The 22,208-nt window shown below is 40.3% G+C and overlaps 1 protein-coding gene across 2 annotated transcripts in view; it reads right to left on the reverse strand.

Moving 5' to 3' along the window:
• The window catches only part of TBC1D4 (TBC1 domain family member 4), a 57,023-nt gene that overhangs the window by 27,378 nt on the left and 7,437 nt on the right, over positions 1 to 22,208 (reverse strand). The window contains exons 2-10 of one of the 2 annotated variants that reach the window (XM_056329843.1): positions 19,908 to 20,510; positions 18,441 to 18,530; positions 14,770 to 14,874; positions 12,062 to 12,194; positions 10,129 to 10,220; positions 9,219 to 9,329; positions 8,463 to 8,582; positions 4,974 to 5,048; positions 3,737 to 3,963 (exon numbers count right to left, since the gene is read on the reverse strand). In XM_056329843.1, the coding sequence (XP_056185818.1) occupies positions 3,737 to 3,963; positions 4,974 to 5,048; positions 8,463 to 8,582; positions 9,219 to 9,329; positions 10,129 to 10,220; positions 12,062 to 12,194; positions 14,770 to 14,874; positions 18,441 to 18,530; positions 19,908 to 20,510 (1,556 nt within the window). Of the gene's footprint in view, positions 1 to 1,760; positions 3,694 to 3,736; positions 3,964 to 4,973; positions 5,049 to 8,462; positions 8,583 to 9,218; positions 9,330 to 10,128; positions 10,221 to 12,061; positions 12,195 to 14,769; positions 14,875 to 18,440; positions 18,531 to 19,907; positions 20,511 to 22,208 lie in introns of those variants that run through there. The other variant, XM_056329844.1, reaches the window with a different exon arrangement.

A 22,208-nucleotide genomic window follows, 5' to 3' on the forward strand; every position in this document is an offset into this window, starting at 1 on the left:
TGGACAAGATGGCAATCTCTCCTCTCAAATTTCAGAAACTTACACTGCTTATTGCTTATTCCTTATTCATTTGAGCTGGGGTAAAAAGGTGGGGTCATCTTAAAGTGACTCTGTCTTCAAAACTGTGAAATATTTTGAAGACCGGTTTTGGAAACACCTCTGAAAATTAATGATTAATTTACATTATCCCTGTATTAGAAAGTGAATTTGGACAATTTATCGTTTACTTCTTAAAAGCTGTGGGATTGCAGGGGAGTGGAGGGTGGTGAGGGGCAGGGCCAGCAGGCATCCTGCCATGAAGGCTATACAGTCACCTTCCTGTAAGGATCTATCACCTTATTCCACCTATATACAAGATTATTCTGCTGGAAGGACCCAAACTGTAGAATTTTCCCACTAGGTGTTTTGTAATTATGTCTACATTACAGTTTTTGGCTGCATGCTGTACACCAATAACAGATTGTCTCTTTCTGATGTTACTCTTTCAAATGTAAGTGAAATCAACGTACAATAAATTGTGCTTAAGGAGATGATACATACTTTGTATTTGTTCTAACACATGTATTATTAGAGATTAACTAACCCAAACTGTACCTTAGAATCACCTTCAGGTCAACTGCCTTTTGCATTAGTTTGTATATTTACATGATTTCTTACATTCTACCCTAAAAATGAAGATGACAAACTAATCAGTGTTTAATGAAATTGTGCTCCACAAGATGAAAAAAATATCTTTCAGCACCCCTAAAAACTTTTACATCCATCTCATACAACGGAAATCCCAGATATTAGAGTCTAACACACCCAGAATCCAGATCTCAACACTTGTTTTCAGTAAGAATGTAAGCTACTGTTATTTTTCCAGGGAGAAACAGTCACAAAAGCACCTTCTAGAATTCCACAGTCTTCTATTGTGAATGATTAGGGGAGAGCTACACTCAGAGATGAAGAGTACCAGAAACACAAGTAGTTCAGTGAACAAGGACAGACTGATGAAGGAAAAAGGAGTGGTCATTGACAGAAGAGGAATAGAAAGGCCAGCGACTGGCAAAAAAAAGATCAAGAAGTTCAAAACTACGGCTCCACCTTATTCACTACAGGCCTACTTCAGAAAAACAACCCATATGCAGCTTCCTCAAGCACTGTCCTGAAGGAGAGCCTCCTCTTACAGTAAAAAGTAGTGTGACTTCCACTCAGACACTGTCTTTCACACTGATGTCAGAAAGCCCTTCTTGCACTTCGCTTCTTCCCCACTCCTCTTCGATTGGAATATATTTGCTGATTCTCTCTAAACATCTCACATCACAGCTAGTATCACCCAGCTGATTTTGGCATTTCCCCTTCCTCATGCACAGGCATCCCACATTAGTACTGCGCACTCGTCACACTGCTTTTTTCTTATTTTCACATACCAATGATCACAGCAACACATGCTGGTTTGCATTCAGCAGAGAAAGCATTAAATTGGTGTGACACTCCTAAAAAACACTGCATTTCAAGCAACAAACCAATGCAGCAGATTTGCAACACTGCAACAGAAACAGGTCAAAGCTACAAGATGTTAGCAGACAAGCCTCTATTTTTAACAGGCTTTTTTGGCCAAAAGCCTATTCGCCCATTTGCATCAAGTACTTAGGAAGTCTGTTAGAAATGCAGGATCACAAGGCAGAGTGGGAGAGATCCCATGTGCTGCACTGCACTTGGAATCCTGATCTTAAGCTGGTGGCACTGAAGAACTAGGAAGGATACAACACTCTCACCTCTTGGAGAACTGGCTTTCCGAGTGCTGGAGCAACCTTCCTGAGCCCTGGTATAAGGTTTTCAGGAAGGAAGGGGCAGAGACAGAGGAAGGGAGACCAGGTGACGCAGATTCATTTTCATTGAGAGTGTGCCAAACCCCAACAACAGGGCTGTGCAGGCAACAAGAGAACATAGCAGATGGGTCAGCATGTATTCGGACACAACAAAAAAACATTCAGATTAAAGATACTGGCCAAGAACCTCATCTTGGCTTATAGGAACTTTGTTTCCCAGAAGATAAAATGTACCAAATGCACTGCTGGGCAGTTTCCCTGATATTGATTTTGCTGTTACAGCTGATTTCTTTCAGGAAACATTTCAATGACATTGCAGGAAAAGGCAGACCACCTTATTTCTTTAGCCGTGTTTATTCTCAAAGTAAACTCAGAAAAAGAGTCTCTGAAATGTACAGAAAATATCCTTAGAAACTTGTTTCCAATAACATGAAACACTTTGTTTCTTCCATTCAGTTTCCTCTTGCTTTTGTAGATAACATGTATTGCTAGAACACATTAGATATTATTTAAATGCAATATTTTTGGATATTTTTTTGTGAAGTGTTTAGTTTGTATGTTTAACTACTATACAGTAAAACATTATTTAGTAATAGTAACAAGCGTTGGGGGGGAGCATAAAAATAAATTAAGTTTCTTTTACTTAACACTTTTGATGAATCCTCAATAGGAAAGGAGAGAAGGAAAAATCCCAGCCTAAAACCAAGTTGCTACAAACTGTTTTGACTGAAAATCTGCTGATGATGCCGCTTAATCAGCGACTTCTTAAAAAGTTAATACAAAGAAGTGAAGTCAGCAAGTCCTTCAGTTTGAACTGCCAGGGTTTCCTGTTTGTGTACAACATGGTCAGTGGGGAAAAAAAAATAACCAAAGTTTATTTCAGTAAAAACCACAGTATTTATCTTTTCAGAAACACAATGTAACAAAGCTACTTCAAGGCTAGTTTCTTACCCTTCAACCCCCTCCGCTCTCTTAAACAGAATAAACTTTTTTGCCTTTCTCTGCAAGCTGGTGCAGCATTCACACTGATCTAGACATGAAAGGGGAGAGAAATTATGGTTTCTAACCATTTTTAGAAAGAGCCCACAAAAAGCAGAATTGCAGCGAAGTACTGAAACAGACAAGCGGTTTGGAGAAAGGGCTCCTCTAACAGAAAATAAAAAAAATCAGCTCATTTGGGCCTGAATCTTGTAAAGGTACTGGCATTTGCATGGTCACTTACTGCAGGCAGCCAGGATGGAGGCAGAAACAGAAAGCAGAGCCAGAGGCCCACAAGGAGCTGCGGGGACCCCTTCTGGCTGAGCGAGGGAACCCCTGAGGGAACGCTCCTCCACTTGGTAGCTGGAGAGACTCCAAAAAGGAAGAGGAAAGAAGTTACAGAGGGAAGCTCTGGAGAAAGGCAAACAAGGAACTGGCATGCCTGACAGTTCAGCGGACGTGTGTAATCCGTAAGCCCTTTTGTGAGGCTCCTCACCACCTCCAATTCTCAACACACTCCCTGGGAGCTCTGGCTAACACAGTGATGGACACGTGAAACTGTCAGTGCCTTTTTCATCCTGGCATGAAACCATCAGGCTACCATCTCCACATCTAAACGCAGTGAAGACCTCTTCTCCAAAGGGCCTGACTTCCAACACTGCCAAAAAGGCTCAGCTCGGAGGTGACAAATAAATAGTTAGGTGCCGGCATCCCACCGGATGATCAATTCACTGGATTGATGCTTCCCTTGAACCATTAATGTTGGGATTAATGAGTTACTGCAAAGCACCAAACTCTCTGTGGCAGAGAAGACGGATGAAAAGAAAAATAAATAAAACCCAGAGCAGTGCAGGAACAGCTCCCGTAAGAAGGCACGCGGGTGAGGCTCGCGTACTGAAGCGGCATGGGGGAGCAGGCGCACGGCGCGGCGTGCCCCGACTCACCTTGTCGCCTCGACGCAGCTCTGCCGCAGCAGCGGGGACCGGGCGCTCTGGGACCTCCCGTTCTGGAAGGTTATCCTCCGCCGGGCGCTGGAGGGGGGGTGGCTGAAGGTGTGCGCGCGCCTCCTGAACTGGGGGGAGTCCGAGCCTTCCTCTGGAAACGGCTGCCAGGCCGAGGACACGGGGGACGCCGGAGGAGTAGCTGGTGGGGAATCACCCGGCGAAGCGTCCTGAAAGGAAGTGCTGGTGGTGTGAGGCCCGCGGCTCAGCGCCCTGCCAGAGCTCTCGCCTAGCCCCACCGGCTGCGCGCCGCATCAGGGCACCAAAGCCTCTCCCCCTTCTTGGTCGTGGCCTATTGTATGCTAATTATCACCAAAACCAGACATCCTTTGATAACGTATTCAAAGCCAGTAGCATCCTTCTTTAAAAAAAAAAAAAAAAAAAAAAAAGAGGAGGGAGGAATATAAATGTATATGCAGCACAAACAACGTACTAATTACTCTGGGCATCCTCTCCCAGGGATCAGCATTCCAGCTACCGGACTTCTGGCTCTTTCAGGAAAATACAGGAGTTGAAGAGACTAGGGAAACTGCTTTCAGCTAGTTTCCTCGACATATCGTGAGCATACTTCCTGTACTGTCAGAAAGATATCCTGGAAGACAGGCTGTTATTGCACAGCCAGTTTGTGAGCAACTGTAGCAGGAAAACCATAATAGAATCTTCACCTCTTGGGAAAACCACCAACCAATCCTCACGTGAGGTAAAACATTAAAAACAGGAAACAAAAAGAAAGTGAACAGAGTTCCGCCCGCTCGCCCCCATACAGCATCCCCAACAGCTGGTTTTAGGTCAAAAATTCTTACTTCCCTAAAGCAACTGTTACTTACAGAAGGGATTCTTCACCTTCAGAGCATTTCCTTTTGTTGAGATAACGAGTTTTTTTTAATTACTTCAGTGAAACAAGGCAGAAGCTGACAAGAAACTCCCTGCTTTTTGTAGAGGCGAGGGAAGTGTAGAAAAACAGGACTGGCAGTCAAACAGCAGATTAAGCTGAAGCTTCAAGTCAACATACATGTCAGCGTTCTCACACCATCCACCTCCCAGTGGAAACTCTTACTTGAGTTTTGGAAATTGATGTGCTTTGTCCTGCTTCCCTTAAATCAAAGCAGACTGCCGTATCTATGCTTCATTAACGCTCGTGTATAAAAACGTGCCAATTTTAACTAAGCTCTTTACGTACTTTGTCAGAAGCAAGGCTGTTGCAGCGCTCAAAGCTGTCCACGCTTCCCAGGCGGCCTCGCATCCTGTTGGCTCCCTGCAAGAAAAAAAGGTAGGTAATTTAACCTGGTCTTTTTCCTCTTTCTGAAGGTTAAGCCAAGATGGCAACAGCCATGCAGGTGAACAAAGGACAGTTCAGGCACGTGACACATTTGACATAAGATGACAGATCACAGGGTAAGCACTGGATTTTACAAGCAGTGGCATCTTCAGCTGGCAAAACTGTATCTTCTACCCTTTCTCCCAAGAGCTTTAAACTTGTAGCTCTGTTGTCCGAAGCAACTGAGTATTTCCTGATCTATTTGAGGTAAAACAGCCGACTTCAAAAAGCTCCAGACTTCAGTACTGTGCATGCACTGCAGCTAACAGATGCATTTGACATACTACAATCTCAGCAGAGTTTACTCCATATCTATATATTTCAGACAAATTAAGTACAACCGGGCAGAAGTAGTGAAAGCACTAAATGTCCTCTGGCTGCAAATCCAACCAAATAGTACCAGATACAAACAAGACTTTCCAGTTATACTGCAGATAAACCCAAGGCAAATTTGCTAAAAACTAGCGTTAGCAGATCTTTTCTGAACTTGTTAACACGTGGTTTCACAGGAAGAGGCAATAGAGCCACAATACTTTTGACTACCTTCCACTCCTAACTTTAACTCCCATTAAATGTTGGTGATGGACGCTGTTGGGACACTTCCATCTGCTGAAGCAAGTTGCTTTCAGTAACTTTATCTGGGAAAAATAGTCTAGGTTTTGGGAAAACTATCAGCAGTATTTATTTAGCCTACTTTTTCCTGGCAAGGTTTATTTTCAAGACTTAGAGTGCCTTTTAAGTACTTTATCCCATTTAAGCTCATTACCAATGAATACACTGCCCTCTCTCTTCACTGACCCTTCACAATAAAACAAGAGCAAAGGATAACTTGGAAGTTTCTCACTAGCTTTAAAAACACACATTTTTGGCACTGTAAGAAGGGCTTTCTCGTTCAGAAAAAAGCAACAGAAAATGTTAGTGCAGCATGGGCTGGAAGAAATCTGTTCATGAGGTCAAACAGAGGTTATATTTATTTTTCTAAGGTACCTCATTAGGAAGCCACTGCCTGTTTTCAGTTCAAACCTGACAAAAATAAGATCAGTCCAGCAAAACAAACAAGTAAAAAAGTGACATTCCTCTGGGCCTATGTGAAGCCAGAGCACAGAACCCAGCATGTTTCCCTATGGTGAGCAGTGAGCAGCTACTCCTTCAAGTAGCTTCAAATGTCACTTGATGCTATTTACCTAGTTAAGACGCCATCCACTTAAAGTGTTCCTATATATCTGGTTACTACATACTTATTTCTAGTTTTGCTAAGATTGAGGCTGCGTCTCTCCCCCACATATTCTGACTTTTACTTTTTACTGAAATGTTTTCATCTACAAAAAGATGCCAAATGCCGACTTAAACAAACAAACAAAAACCAAACAAAACTGAAAGTTCTTGGTCTCTTTGTTACTAAATGTACTTTAAAATGAAGATAAGTCATGCATAATTGCATCCCATTACATCAATACCATGTGATTTGCAGCTGATTTAAGGAGGGGAAAACCCACCACACCAATAGGTATTTGGTGCCTAAATACCTTTAGAAATTAGCCATGATCCATTGGGCTTGTTGTAATAGCTTGATGAAGAATGAGAACTATCGGAACTATCACTGTCTAACATGTTTATGCACATAACACAGTATACATGCACAGAGATACTCATTGTATATACCTGCTTTAATCAAATAATTAGTGGTTGAGCTGCACTATAAAGTATTTTTCTCGGTCTTGCATTGTGTAACCTTTAAATGGGTCTGCAAGGGTGAACCCCTATGTGTATCACGATACTCTACTGCTGCTCCTGATCTATTGCAGCTTTAAGTTAAAGATGAGACAACCTTCCTCACAACTGCAAATCCACTTCTTAAAGAGCAAACTTAAAATGCCCCTAATCCAGACTCAGGTGTCCACTTCTCTTGAACCCAATCATGGACTGTACAGATCCTTATGCTATAACATGCAGTATGCTACAGTGGCCCTGGTGAGAAGAAACATACTATATCAAAACCAACAATATATAAGCAATTTCCCTTCAGATACTCAACTGAAGCCATCTAAGTGATTCTTCCTTGACATGAGTGGAGTACTAGTATGTCTGTATATGTCAGGGCTGCTTTACTGGGTTGTTCCCAGTGATGAATGCCTGTTCCACAGCCACCACAGGGTTAATAACCCACTGGTCAGAGCTAGATCACTTTCCAGTCACATGCCCCTTTAGATGTGGAAAACAAATCAGACTCAGCACAGGCATGACTGTAGCTGTCACCATGTGATGATATTCCAGACTGCTGAAATTATCTGTATCTTTTGACCATCGTTGCTCTCCACCCTCCCTCCTCCTCTCTCCATCCCCCACCCCTGCTTCAGACCAAGTCCCTAGTGTGTAAAACTTGCTGCACAACAGAGGTCAGATTTGACCAGGAGAGTTCTAATTCTAGCTTCAGTCCTAGATCAAATTCACACCTAACTGAAAGCTCTAAGCATTCTCCCTGGCAAATAATATTTTGCCTCCTTTACAGGGAACACCTGTGGCATCCTACATTTGTAGGTTACTTTATGGCATGCCCATATAAGCTGCAGGCCAAGTGCAACTTAGACCTTGATCCAGCATGGTACTTTTAAAATTACTAGCAGAAGGAACTTAATTTCACTGCTCCAAATTATATTTAAGCCTCACCAACCAGTATTCACAGCCCATCACACCTCCTCTGGAACAACATACTGGATCCCAGACACCCAGCCTTCTTCAGTTACTCCTCTATACACCTATTCTCCACTTTAATATAAAAAAGTTCCGGTAATTCTCTGCAATTCCACAACATACCTGGCTAGCAACAACTCACTTTTTAAGTCTACTGGTTTGGATTTTTTTCCCCTGCAAAAGGACAACTTTGTTACTACTTTCTAAAGATTCTCAGTGATCAATAAGAGCAATTTTAGCCACGAGCAGTAAGGCATTATTTCACAGAACAGAAAGATTTCCCATTTATGCAGGCACATTTATTCACACTTCCAAAAAATAAGATAAAATGTCTCTTTATGGGATCATGTAACCATCCTGATTGATGTTTTTTATTCTGAAGCAACGCATCCGATAATGCTCAGCTAAATCTCTTGCCACCTACAATGAACCTATTCAGAAAGTTGCCCTTTTTCCTCTGTATGTGTGGGCTTACATAAACTTTCTAGCACAGCTAAGTCACTATCAACCCAGCTGTAACCCTCAGATTTCACAATATTGCCTCATTAAGTATTTATCAGACTGAGGCCAAAACCAAAAACAAAACAAAAAAATAATCTGCTAGGTCTCTACTGTCAAGGTTATCTGAGAGAGCTGCTGACAATGAGTTGTTAATCTTACCCTTGAGAAGATATTTTCCAGTGAGCTAGTCAAGGATTTCTTGGCCTTGTTTTTCAAAATGTCAAGTTTAAACCTGCCACCGCTCGTGGTGCCTTCTGGAATTGCACTGTTAGAAACAGTCTGTTGAAATAAGCAAGGGCACAATTCAGCTTTGGCAATTCTTTTTTGTAATCACAGACCTCCAAAGACCAGAGCTGAACCAAGTTATATAATAAACAACATATCCTTGGCCTTCATTATAAAAAACAGCACAAACAAAAACACAAACAAAAAACCCCACACCCCCTAAAACACAAACGCATAAAACCCCACAGTTAAAAGCACATTCCATCCCTAAAGACTATCTTGCAAAAGCATATGAATTTAACAGTACTGTCACCCATTCTCTTTGCTAGATAAGTTTGTAGTTTAAACTGAAACTAATGCCCTCTTCATCCCTGTTCTCCCTAGAAATAACTGTTTGGGAGTGGGGATCAGGGAGAACAAAAAAGGACAGAAGAGGTATCCTCACACAGTAAGGAAATCTAGACCTAAAAATAATTGCTTGTCTTTCTTCCCTCCTTTTGTGCCCCCCAAACTTAACAAAACACAAGCATGCCACTATAAATCAAATTAATTGTCTTTCACAGTCCTCTCAATTACAATACCCAGCTTCAGCTATCCCTAATGAACTCTAGCAGTGGCCCTGATAAAATTGCAGGTTGCATTATAATAGGGTGAGAGGAAGGAGAGGAATAACACAAAAATAAGCTTTACCGATGGTGCTTCACCAATGTGAACATGCATTTTCTGCTTAGTTTCACAGAGCTGGCGCAGATGCAAGATCACAAGTTCATTTTCTTCCTGGTCACTGTCAGGCTTCATTTTCTGTCAGTAACAGCGAAGAAGAGAAAAAAGTTCTTTCAAGTCATGATTTGCTTATTTTCCCTTACATACGTATGTATTCTTTGAAATTAATATACCAATATGCCAGATGCTACAGCATACTATTAGTATGCCAAATTGACTACTCTTTGTGTGCCTCCGTACTCCTGAGTAGAACAGACCAAGACTTTCCACATGGAAAAATGTTACAGGCTGTGGAGGGGAGGGACCCTTATGCCCACACATTTTGTTTTCTGAGGCTGTCTGCCATTCTATAGCCTTATAAATGGAGTAAGGAACACAGGAAAATCAAACAGCCACTCCCTTCTTCAGGGAATGAGCTAGGGATGAGCGTAGCCTTTGGGAGCCTAAATTATTGTATGCTTCATATACTTGAGTACACTTGCTTGCACCAGAACCTTGCCTCAGAGTAAGTCAAAAAAGGCAACTTCTGTAAAGGCCAGACACGTTCCCAGTATCTGCTTGTCTCATCTGCTCTCAGCTCACTCCCCTAACAATTTTAAGTAGGGAAATGTGTTTACAGATGAAGAACTAAGCTCAGAAAAAAAACCCTCTGGGTATGAACACACAGCATCTCTGCAGACTTGGGAATCAAAACTTTTCCGACAGCAGTGTATCGCACATGAGGTTAGGTTGGAGCATGCTATTTCAGTATGATGTTTAGTGGAAAAATTAGTAAATTCTAGATCAGCTGCATAACAAACCAAACAATCAAAACCAAAAACGTCTAGTCCATTTTATCATGGTCTTTTTCAAATTTGAAGAGCTTCTAACATATTACCTGAACACGTTCAAAAATGTCTGCTTGCTCATTATCAGTTAGTGACGACAGATGTCTCTGAATTACAAGTTTGGCTCTTGGTGGATAGAGTCCTGAGAAAAGAAAGGAACATTAAAGCTTCTAGACTCTCAAATGATCTCTCAAAAAACTTTCGAAAACAATGATAGTAGAAGATTTAAGCCTTCATTTGAGTTGAAACAAGTTTAACATATAACAGCTGTATATCTGCAGTATACATGATACAAAATGCTTCAGGTTTTGCTAAACCACATGGTTTTGTCTCCTTTCTTTAGCGGTAAAAACAGAACTAGCAGCAGCTAAGTGTCTGGCTCCTGTGTAAAAGGTTGTGCTCCCTACCCCGCTGATGTCTTCTGTCCTAGTACCAAGAGATCACTGACAGCTGGAAGCCTGACAACTGTACGGCAGAGGAGGAAAAGAGGAACAGATCAGGGATATAACCGGAGACATACTCAACGCACAGGATCCTCCTAAGTTTTCAGGTGCTGTTAATTGAAAAACTTAGATGCATTTCTACACAAGCAAATGGTATGGTACGGTCATACCAGAGAACTGAAGAGACTTAAAATCAAGAATAGCAAAAAAACAGTAAGAATAAAGGAAAGAATTCCTGATGTTTGATACAGGGCAATCATGGGGGAAAACAAAACCCCTGAATCAAATGAAGATACATGGGTCTTCCATCCAAGGTAGATATCATTAACAGAAAACTGTAAAATCAGAACAGATAAAGATTTTTCCAAATTCATGAAGCTCTAGGTTGGATTATGATAAATTTCTACACTCTAAACAAAGCAGATGGATAAAAACAAAGGAACAGTAAAGTATGTCTTTTCAGTCACTAAGAACAAAGTTTATGGAACTATTATTGTGGTACTCAAGTTGTTGTCCTAGAAGAGATTTTATTTTAATACCGGATACTCATCCCAGGCTTGCAAGTACCTGTGTTCAAGATACTTACGCTGCCTTATAAAGAAGCCTCTACAGTTTTTCATTTACAGAGGACTTTCCCTGTAAAGTTTTATCACTTCTGAATATCTGTTGTTAAACGCAGTAAGTACTCTTCACAACCTAGCAGAATTTCGCTCCACCAAGATTTTATACTTTGCTTTTCATCCACCAGAGGGAGCTACGTACCTCATGAATGGGAGAACCGGCAATTGCCAGCACCATCATCACCAGGGCAGAAGATAAAAGACTACTATAACATACTTGGGGTTTTTTTTGTACAACACTTCGCAAGGAGACATAGTGGAGTGACTATAAAAATAGCATCCTGTTACTAATTATTTATTTTTTTGATTATATCTTGTAAGATTTTTTTTTTGCATGTGTTCTGGCATACCTCACTTCCAGAGAAATTACAAAGGTTTGTCTACTCTTATTTGAAGCCAGGTAATTGCCCTAACTTTCTTTATTGGTTATTAATCTCCTAACTCAATCATTTATTTCCCCATAACAGAACTAGGTTTTGAAGTGTGTAAGAGAATAAACACAAAGAAGGAAAAAATAATTCCAGACAGGAAAGAATAAACACAAGAAAGCAAGACCATTTTTGATCAGAACTGTCTTTTTATGACTCATTTTGAAAGCCTGCACCTTCGGGGAAAAAAAATTAAAAAAAAAACCAAATGGAAGGTGAACTGGTGGATTTTTCTGCACTGCTTAAAATTTAAGAGAGGTATGATGATGAAAGAGTATGTATCTATAACAGAAGCTATACTGCATTCAGTTGCAGGATCATTACTGCAATCACCTCCACTTGATTACAGAGAGTGCAAAGGATGGTTAGAATTGCTTATTGGGATTCTTTTCCCTCTGTCCTTATATCGCTTAAGTTGAAAGCGCTGGCTAACATAATTAAAATTCTAGACTAATCAGAAAAACACAATTAGAAAATAAACTCAGCTGCTACCTTCAATTCTTTCACAAAGTTTGTGCAATGAATGCATAGGGCAGGCCTCACACAGTTTAACCTGCGTCTTGGCATTTTGCAGAGCTGCAGCAGTGCTAAAGGCTTGTTTCAGGGTTAGCATTACCTCATCAACCTATAGAGGAAGGAGGGAAAAGAGAGTATATAAACAAAAATGCATGCCATATATGTCAAATTAGATTTATAAATCACATCACAGAGAGGTGCTTTATAATCAAAATAAAACCTTTTGCTGTCTTCTAAAGAGATCAAGGTTGAATTTCCAGCTTTTTACCTTTTCTGTGGACGCTCACCATTCTTCAAGTTCAGCCAGACAGTGTAATTTTGAGTATCTATCTGCTGCTGCCGCCCAAGCTTACTGGGCAGGCAGCTGCTGTTTTAAGAAGCTGCAAGTGGGAATTTTTGGCTTGAATATATGCTGGCTAAGTAAAAAGCATTAATTTCTTTTCCCTTAGCTTCACGTTTCTCCTGTAAACTGCACATGCTCCCTCTGAATGATTTGCTTCCTACCACTGCATCATTTTAGCGCAAAATCCCACAGATTCATCCCGCTGGCAGACGGGAGCTTCCCACAGCAGTTCACTTTTCTCCAGGCTGCTAAACTGGCTACCAGCTTCATTACAATCACCAACTTACCTTTAAGTACTGCTGGCCTGCCTTGCAGTCTGCCCTGATCTTTACCACTAACACAAACACAGCGGTGCTATGTTCCCACACAACAGCAGTGGAAAAGCTCAAACTTTCATGTAAGAGAGGTCAAGGTGACAGTGTTTCTCCACACTCATCCAAATACACTCCCAGACCTTATACACAAAGCACTTGGAGTTCCCTGTCTGTATTTTAGAGGAATACAATGCTTACTAAAGAGCTGGTCACTTGAGTCTTTGAACTAGCATGGAAAGAGGGAGACAACAGCTTGATGACAATCTTAGGAAAGAAATTAGTATTCTACTGCCAAATCATATCCTTGATTTTACCTGTTGGGTTTTTTTATAAGCAGGAAGTAGAAAGCTGAAATAAATATTTGAGACCAAAATCATGTAGTCTGACATTGAAAACAAAGACTTTCTTTGAGTGTCTTTCACCTGGGTGGGGGCAGGGGGGCCTTGACTGTGGATATTTGATTTAGTTTGTGTCCCAATACATTTAGGTTTTGAGGTTTTTTACCTTTTTTTTTTTTTTAACCCCAGTTTTAAGCACTACCAGGAATTTCTGGGTGCTCCCTCTTTAGCAATGAAGCGGGGCATTGAACAGTGAATATCCATCTTGCAATACAGACTGATAAATTTTTAAGAGTTGGTAACAATGCCTCTCAAATAAGATCCACAGTACAGTGCTAAGCATATGGATTATGACTACACTAAAATCATGAGAACTGTAGCACAGACTGTAGCTAGGTTTAGAGCGAACATACACAAGCCTGGTACCACAGCCTGCCTGGCAGCACAGAATTTGGAAAGCATTAGGTTTTACAGCTCTGCCCTGCCACAATCCAACTGCCACTGGGGTCCAAGCAACTGCACCTGGAAGTAGCTCAGGAATGTTCATTTCATATTGCAATGTGGGCATACTCACACACATCAGTACTAGAATACGTGAGGAGGTTCATAAATACATGGTTTCTTTATATACCACATTTTTAGTCTTTGAATTATGCATGGTCAGATTTATCAGTAGGTCAGATGTAACATTCTCTGTTAATACAGAGTCGGAGCTGATTTCATAAGAAGCTCTCATACTGACAGAAGTGCAGCCTCAGCTACTATTGTACATCTAGGGCTGTTAGCTGTTTGAAGTTTTATTAATGTAATCTATTCACTCTCAAGCTAGTCAATGGATTAAAAAATTACATGTTCAGCTAGCTAGAAGGGTTTTAAGATTAGCTGAAAAAGAGCTAGCAGCTGTTAGCACAGCCATCAGGAACAAACATGTTTCGGAACAGAAAAAAACAGAAACCAGCTTCTTTTTAAAGTGTCAGAGCTTTAAAATAAAAATGTAGTAGCTAAAATGATCTCCTTGTTTGCATCTCACATCATTAAGCTAAGCTACCTTTATCAGTTAAATCACTGGCACCTGGAAGTTCAATAGACTGATATATATACTTTATCAAATGTCCAACTGACTTTTTTATAGCTACATACATCCACACATACTATGGTTTTCTTCTCTCACAAGATGCTGTTATTTTCTTCTCCTGAGGAACAAAACAGGCTACAGGTAAAATGATAAAGTCACATGCAGGCTAAAGACACACGCAGGATCAGCCAGTAGTTTAAACCCTACCCTGAAAAGTATGTTTGGGTTTTATCATCAGCTTTGTTACTGATTCAACGCATGTAATTACATGTTTAATGTGGAACCAAATGTCTTAATCATTAGAAATGCAAGAGTTACAATCAAATACAGAGCCCAAATACGCTCACAGTCTGCATGTGCAAACTCAACCATCTGGATTTTTTCTACATGTTCTTGATATATGCATCAGTGGAGTAGCAGGATATAGCTATATATGAACAGGATGTAGGTATTTCCTATTACATGTTTTCATATTCACAACTGAGGACTCACACCTGAGAAGACGTGACCACTGAGTCTCAGTTGACACGGCAGAATAACAGAGACTCCCATGGTTTAGGAAATGTCTCAGACATCCTCCGACGGAAAGGTCAGAATTGTTAATAAATACTCACCAGAGACTCACTTGCACACTGGAACACATAGCAAACATACTGGCTCAACCCAGGTTCAACAGATTCCCGGCAAATGAAACCAAAGTGATCAACGTGTTTTATACCCTAAGAGAGTTTAAAAAAAACAGCATTAGTAGACTATTTCCTAAACAGGTTTTGCTTCCACAAATAGGTAACAGACTCCAACACTTGCCAATACAAAAATCGAGAAACTATGAACGCATACTCCTAATGATCTATTTTACCACTACAGCAGTTATCTTTTAAATTGCTTTTTGCATTTATTAGTTACATAAAGCTCTTTATACAAACCAAAAGTTATACAGCAATAGACCTGGACCTGAATTTCTTCCATTAGGAAAATGGATTTTCAGGCAGCAAACTAAAGAGTCCTAGGTTGTATCTGAAATCATCTCTGCAGTTGAAAATGTATGTGATGAGCCCACACCAAAACATGGGACTGGACTAGCATCAAAGTAGCGACAGATCTTCACTTTCCTCTAAAGTAAGGTAGGACTACACCAAAAAGAGCAGGGAATGAGTGGTGGCATGCAAAATTCCAACCTAATTCTTAAATAAATTATTTGAAACCGAGTTAGATACCAGAAGTTTCAAGACTTACTACACATTACTATTGATGTGTAGTATCAAGATCCTAGTCTAACTGCTTGACAGGGAACATTGCCTTGCTGAAAACAGCACTGAGAAGATCAAAGAGAGTTGCTTCCTAAGAAGCACTATATTCCCAGTCTCAGTTCATGGAACATGACTCACTATTGTTAAAGCTTTTGCCAATGTTTTTATCATCTGAGTATAGTAATAGTAGATTTTCTCCAAAAGAAAGCTTAATCCCTCAAGTCCAAATACAACAGAAGGCACAACTCAGTTGCTTGGATCCATCTCCAAAGAAAACACCTATATTGTAGAAAGAGGAGAAGAGGCAAAACAACTTGCTTGTCACTACAGAAAACACTCTAGACAAAATTGGTAATGCCGTACGTGACAGACTGAACATATTGTCACAGTACGCTGTAGTTTTTAAAAACAAATTTCCAAAAGTTGTATCTATGCTACTTAAACAAAACTTAACAAAGGTGCAGAGGGCATCTAAGATGGCACAAACTACATTAATTTACCACAGTTCATACTAATCCTGACTTAATTGAACTCATTTTCCTGTGACACATGAAGTCTTCAAAAGCATAAAATGAAAAAGAACAGACACATAACACATATGTTGATCTATGTAACAGTGAAATGTTGCCTTCTGTTTTGCAAGGAGAACATTTACTCAAAATGGTTCAGTGCAATGCCAGTTCTCTGCTGACAGTGCTCCTGAACAAGTCCACAGCTGTCCAATTTCTCAGTCTCCACACAAGAACATTTGTGGGGGAGATGGACATGACACTTGCATCACTGAAGTGTAAATAGCACAGGACATTCCTCAATTAACAGTACCTCCATCACATTTCTTTAAGAGGGTGGCTGGACTTGTCGTGCCAAAAGAGCAAAGTTTGTTGCTGTTCTGGGGTCCCTCAAGGTCAGCAAGGCCACAACGAAAAAACTTCTACAGCTGTCTGACACCTGAGCTTAGGCAGCACACACAGGGATTTATCATCAATTATATTTGCTGCTTTGACAATTATATGGAGTGCGGATAATGAACTGAATGCAGCACATCAACCATACTTAAGCTACAGAATAAAAATACCTTTATTAGACCAGACTAAAATAATTCAGAATGCAAGCTGAAGGGAACATCTCCTTTTCATCATCTGCAAAGCTCAGAACAAACACTCCTAGGCTGCAGTCCCACAATATGCACTAAGTCACTGCCCTATAAATACATAACGGAGGAGCCCTGTCGCTAGCACCGAAAAAAGTACTGATGGGGTTTATGCAACCAAATCTTTAGTCTTGAGCAAATAAATGTTTCATTTCTATTAAATAGAGGAAAAAAAAACCCCAATCCCTGACTTCTCTAAAGTAGCCATTCTGCATTAGAAAAAAACCCAAACAAAACCCCCACAGTATTGTTAGCGCCTGTTTGAGTTACTCAAGCATGCAAAATCACAAAAGCTTTGCTCCATATGAAAGCAAAGAGGTGTAGCGAAAAACTCCATCTCCAAAGCCCAACACACAGCACGACTTACACTATTTACTGGACACAGTTATTTTACTCGTCTGCCACGGTCTTCACCCCACTTTAAAATCAGTAGAACAAAGGTTGTCCCCACTTAGGACTGTTTTGTTTGACTATTATCAGTATGTATATGCAACCCAGGAGCCCAGTACATAAAGTTGAAGTGTCACTTTTATTCAGGGTAGTACCAAACAGCAGAAGACTTGAGACGTCTGCAAATTTTGCTTTCCATACTACTGCTTTAATAATCTCTTTGATCTATATTTATTAAAAGCTATTAATAAATACATCACTGTTTGATTATACTGTCCGATTCTATATTTGCACTTGATTTTTTTCTCTACCAAGCCCAATACAAATTGTAGTTAAACAGCAAAGTCTGTTTAAGGGCCTGGACCTTTAGTTGGTAGCTCAAGGCTCCACTTGAGTTAGAAGTACTGACCAGTTCTTAATTTGTATTGGTACTGGTAACACAGTCCTGCAAGAGCAGATTTACTAGCATTACAATGAAATACAGGTTTAAAGCATGCCAGGAAGTATACTTTAGACTACAATAACATTTAAGGAGGCCTGAAGTGATGCATGTGCATGGCAAATGAAAGAAGGTAATAATAAAGTAAGACTTCAAAACAGAAAGTGCCCAAAGAAAGCAAGTGATGAACAACAGCAAGACAGAAAGGTAAATCCCTTGGCCCTGGCATTTAATGTTACAAGACACATTTACTTATTACTAGACATAGCTGGTTTCACCTACTGCCATGTTCTCCAGAAGAAATGATGCAGGTGAACTATTGTTTCTCTGGAAGGCTGATCTGATTCTCTCCTCCTTTCATTCTAGAGGCTTTCCGGAGTGCAGCTGCCCCGAAACAGCACACTCAGAGCATCCTAAATGGAGATTAAGCTACTTCCAAAATTATATCCAGTGCTCTTCCCAAAGCAAAACAGTTTATCTTTTGACCAATGATAGAAGTTGCCACTACCAGAGCTCAGACTGGTCATTTTGCATTCATCTTTTCTGTACTTAAGCTCTTTGGGATCTCTTTGCATTATGATTGTGCTTCCAGATGAGTGAAAGCACCAATTTGAAAAACAGCTCTCACTCCTGTAAGGGCAAATCAGTACTTCAAATCTGCTGCAAGTGTTCATGAAGCAATCACAGTTTAATATCCAATTTCTTCAGCTGTACTCCCACAAAAAGCAGACGCACCAAACTTTGTGTAGGATCTGTATGTGCATTAGCCACAACCACTCGAAATTCCCTGCTGTCTCCCACTTTTTTTTTTTTTTTTTTTTTAAGGAGCCAATGGGGTCAAACAGCAATTTACTTACTTTCAGGGTAATTTAGATAGGATCAACTGGCTAAAAATGGCCTTTGACCCTGAATAAAGGAAAACGGCACAGAATGCTGAAAGAGAATTCTATGCTTCTTTTTTTCTGCTGCCTATAGACCAGCAAGGCAACCCAGCTAAAGAACAAATAAATTCCTTTTCTCCTGATGATCTACATATTGCTTCTTATTAATGCTTACCTGAGAACATGAGGAGATATCTTTAAAATTCTTTTCAAGCACAACAGATTTGGTGTCCGGACTGATGAGGTTAACTTCAAACCTTCCAACCTGGGGCAGGGGAAAATGAGGAGAAAAATAAGTCTAGTTTATGACTGTCTTGGAGGCACAACATTAACAGCAACAAAAATGTGACAATCTAGACCTTTCTTATTCACATACCTTCAGCACAACAGCTTACTCAGCAGCAGCAAGGGTGCCATAATTGAGTCTATGTTGAGTAAGAATATTTCAGCAAGAACAATACTCTCAGTTGAATAGGAAAAAGACTTGTGAAGAAGACAGCTCTCCCCCTCCTCCCCCCTGCCCCCCTTTCTTTTCAAGTTTATTTTTGTCCAAAGACCACATGTTTGACAGACCATACTAAAACATTTAGCAAACAATGTGGCTAAATTAAAAGCTGCAGGAAAAAACAGATTTTGAAGATTTTAATGTTTTTTTTAAACTATACTATATAGAACAGCTGAGAAACCATGTTGATCTTAAGGCGATACTTTTTGTTTTTGTAGTAATTCCAGACGAGAAAGGGTAGGTTTTGCAGCAAGCCATCTTTTAGCTTTCCCAAACTGCTTCTCAAGCCTATGGAACTTACTCCATAGACCTCAGGGAGTTTTTCAGCTAAATCCTTTTCATTACTAGTGATAGCTGTGGCTTTCTAAAGGGTAATGCATTCTCACTTCAGTTAACACTTCCCCAAGAGAATAAAAGACCAGAATGATCTTTAAAGCAAATGGAAAGACAAAACCCAGACATTTAGCCCGTTGTTATTTTAAGGTCCAAAGAGCTTTCCTTTTATGGGTCACCTCCTTTAAGTGTCCTTTTGTTTTCTTAATACACAAGCTCTGAAGATATCAAATGCACTTCGGGCAAGAGCAAAAATAACCAGGAGGTGTGAAGTAAGAAGCCTTCAGTGCAGAGATATTTGAGTACTCATCTGGGAAAGACAAGCTGAACATTAATACAAATTATCATAAAGAGGCTGGCCCAAACATAAGGCTTTCATAGTTTTATGTGAAGTTTTGTGCAATTAAAAAGACACTCACAAAAGAGGATTTGTTCGGATGGAAGCCTTCATCCATCCTCTTTTTGAAAGAATACTCACTTTTTTCAGCTAGGTCCTAGATCTCACCAATATGGACAAACCAAAACTGCATATAAAATAATTATTTCCCTAGAAACTGTGATTACTGCACAAGTAATTCCTTTTTCTGAAAATTTACCTGAGCTCACACATTGAGATGACTTCCTTAAAGTTCAGCTACTTGCATTTCAACCATTTACGATCAGATACATAAATATTTATGACAAATCACAAAACCATACTGAGTCTATACTGTTTATCTTGCAAAACTTGTCTCAGCTTCAAACTGCACAGGGGAAGATACAGTGCAAAACCAACATGCAAAACTAGCTCATCCTAGTACACACCTGGAACAACATAGTCCTGTTCTGCTCAGAATCGGACGGCTGAACATGACTGGGTGCACTTGCATGTCTTCTGCGTGGCTGTATTTTCAGGTTTGTGTCATGAACCCTTCTTTGCATAACTGCAGTGACACTGCTACACCGGGAGCGAAACTCTTGCTGCTCATCAAAGCCAGAGTCCTCTAAAATTCTTTCTGGAAAGGAGCCACGAGTGCTGACCAGGTTGGTCAAGTTGGTCTGGCTGCCAATTGTAAACATTGCAGCATGCCCTACAGTGTTACTTGGGCTGTCCAGCTCCTCAAACGGGCTATCTGATGGAGAAGATGGCACATTTCCTTCACTCAGGGGTAAGTCTAAACTTGACTCGTTATTCCGCTGCTCATTTAATAGTTTCAGGCGCTGGCGCTCATGAAGGCTAAATTTCTCAATGCAATCATCAATTAGCGTGGAGGGAGCTTTCTTGTGAGCCACCGTCACCTTTCCACAGTACAAGACCTCAAATTTTTGAGAGTCATAGAAGGCATCTTCACTATCCTTACTTGGTTTGGCATCTTCTTTTAGTGCTGCTTTGGAGACTTGCCTTATGCTGCTGATGACATCAGGAACCTAAGGGACAACATGAAAGGTCAGTTTAGTAGCCACACATGACATAGCACAGACAGTGATACGTCAAACATTTGTTACTGTTAAGCAGTTACACAAGTTACTTCTTCAGTTGAGTGCCACTAGCTTCTTGGATGAAAATGTAAGAATAGGAAATTCTAAATTCTGTACAGACAATTTATGCAGTGGAAGCAAAGCAAATAATTTCTAATTTTTTTTTTTTTTTACTGGAACTTTTTTCAGAACATAAGGTTTTAAAGCACAAGAAGGTCTACTGACCAATTTTCACACTTTTTTCTTTTTTTCCCCACACTAAGACTGCCTTCTCTTTTCCTGTAGCCCTCTTCTCACATCAGCATCTCTTGTTGATGTATATTGCATCGGACCATCATGGTTTCTTTGTTTTTGTTTTGCAGAGCCAGAGATTCCATTCTTACGACATTTTGTGGAAACAGTTTTGTGAAAAAGACACCAACAATCCCCATCAGTTTCAACTGCCAGCTTTACAATACAGGCAGCAGGCATATGGAAATTTTACTGATGTACCATCTACAATTGCATTAGCTCTCACTCATTATCTACTACAAAAATCTCACCCCATCCATACTATGGCATAGTTTAAGGTCACACTTCCTGATGTCTTTACTTTAAGGTCACACTTCTTGATGTCTCAGTCATCACGCAATTAAGAAGTACACCCCAATCTCTCTTCTCCTCCATCATGCTTACCTACAGATTCCTACTATACCCTGTAAGGCCAAACTGCGTATCTCTAGTAGAAACTCTTGATTTCACCCAGTCTTTCAAGGCCACCTAGTTCTTCTTCCACCTTATGCCAATCACCTGGGGAGGATGTCTGCCTTCAGTATCAACATATTTAATATGCAAACTCCTTTTTCATTTTGTCTTCAATAAAGAAAGCAAGGAATTGTCCAACTCTACTGACCACAGATGAGAGTGTTTCTATTTGCTCTTTTGACAGTACCTACCTCTGCTTAACCAAACCTCTTTCTCACCAGGTCTCATCTTCTTTGGAAGTACAACGAATGGCATCACTTACATGCGTTGGGGAAATTGCTAGTGGCAGTGAGACCAAAAGACAGTATCTATCTGATTTACCTTGCAAAAGAAATCACTTATCAACACTCACCTAATCCAATGCAATAAATCAACAGCTGCTGCATTCCATACAGCTTCCCACCATATCTATAATATTTAATCATTTGTCTCAAAGTATTTTTTCTATTTTTTTAAAAGAAGATATTACTCCAAAGTCACACCTTAGTTAATAATCCATGCTCCCTACAGTATCTCTTTCTTTCAGTCACATGATACCAGTTGAAACTTGCTAATGAGGCAGTAATCTCATATACCAACAGTTTTGCAAGTGACAGTGGAAAACTACCTCGTTTTAGTCCTCGTCTCCCATTACACACTCCTCATCCACCGGGCATTCAACTCAAATCTGCTTCCAGTCCATTTATTGCAAAATGAAATTCAATTACCCTAAGATCTACTGACTGTCTGGCTTTCATCCCTATAGATGTCATCATCATCTCAGTTTTCAGTGAGGCTAAAAGTTAGTTCTGACATGACACAGATACTAGAGGGTATTCAATCTTCACTCATTCTCACTACCAGGCTGCTTTACAATTTACCAGGCTGCGCCCAAGGGGCGCTTCCTCTCAGCCATGCCAGCTC

Source organism: Falco biarmicus, chromosome 2 (genome assembly GCF_023638135.1).
Source record: "Falco biarmicus isolate bFalBia1 chromosome 2, bFalBia1.pri, whole genome shotgun sequence".
In the NCBI taxonomy this organism is placed as follows: Eukaryota; Metazoa; Chordata; class Aves; order Falconiformes; family Falconidae; genus Falco; species Falco biarmicus.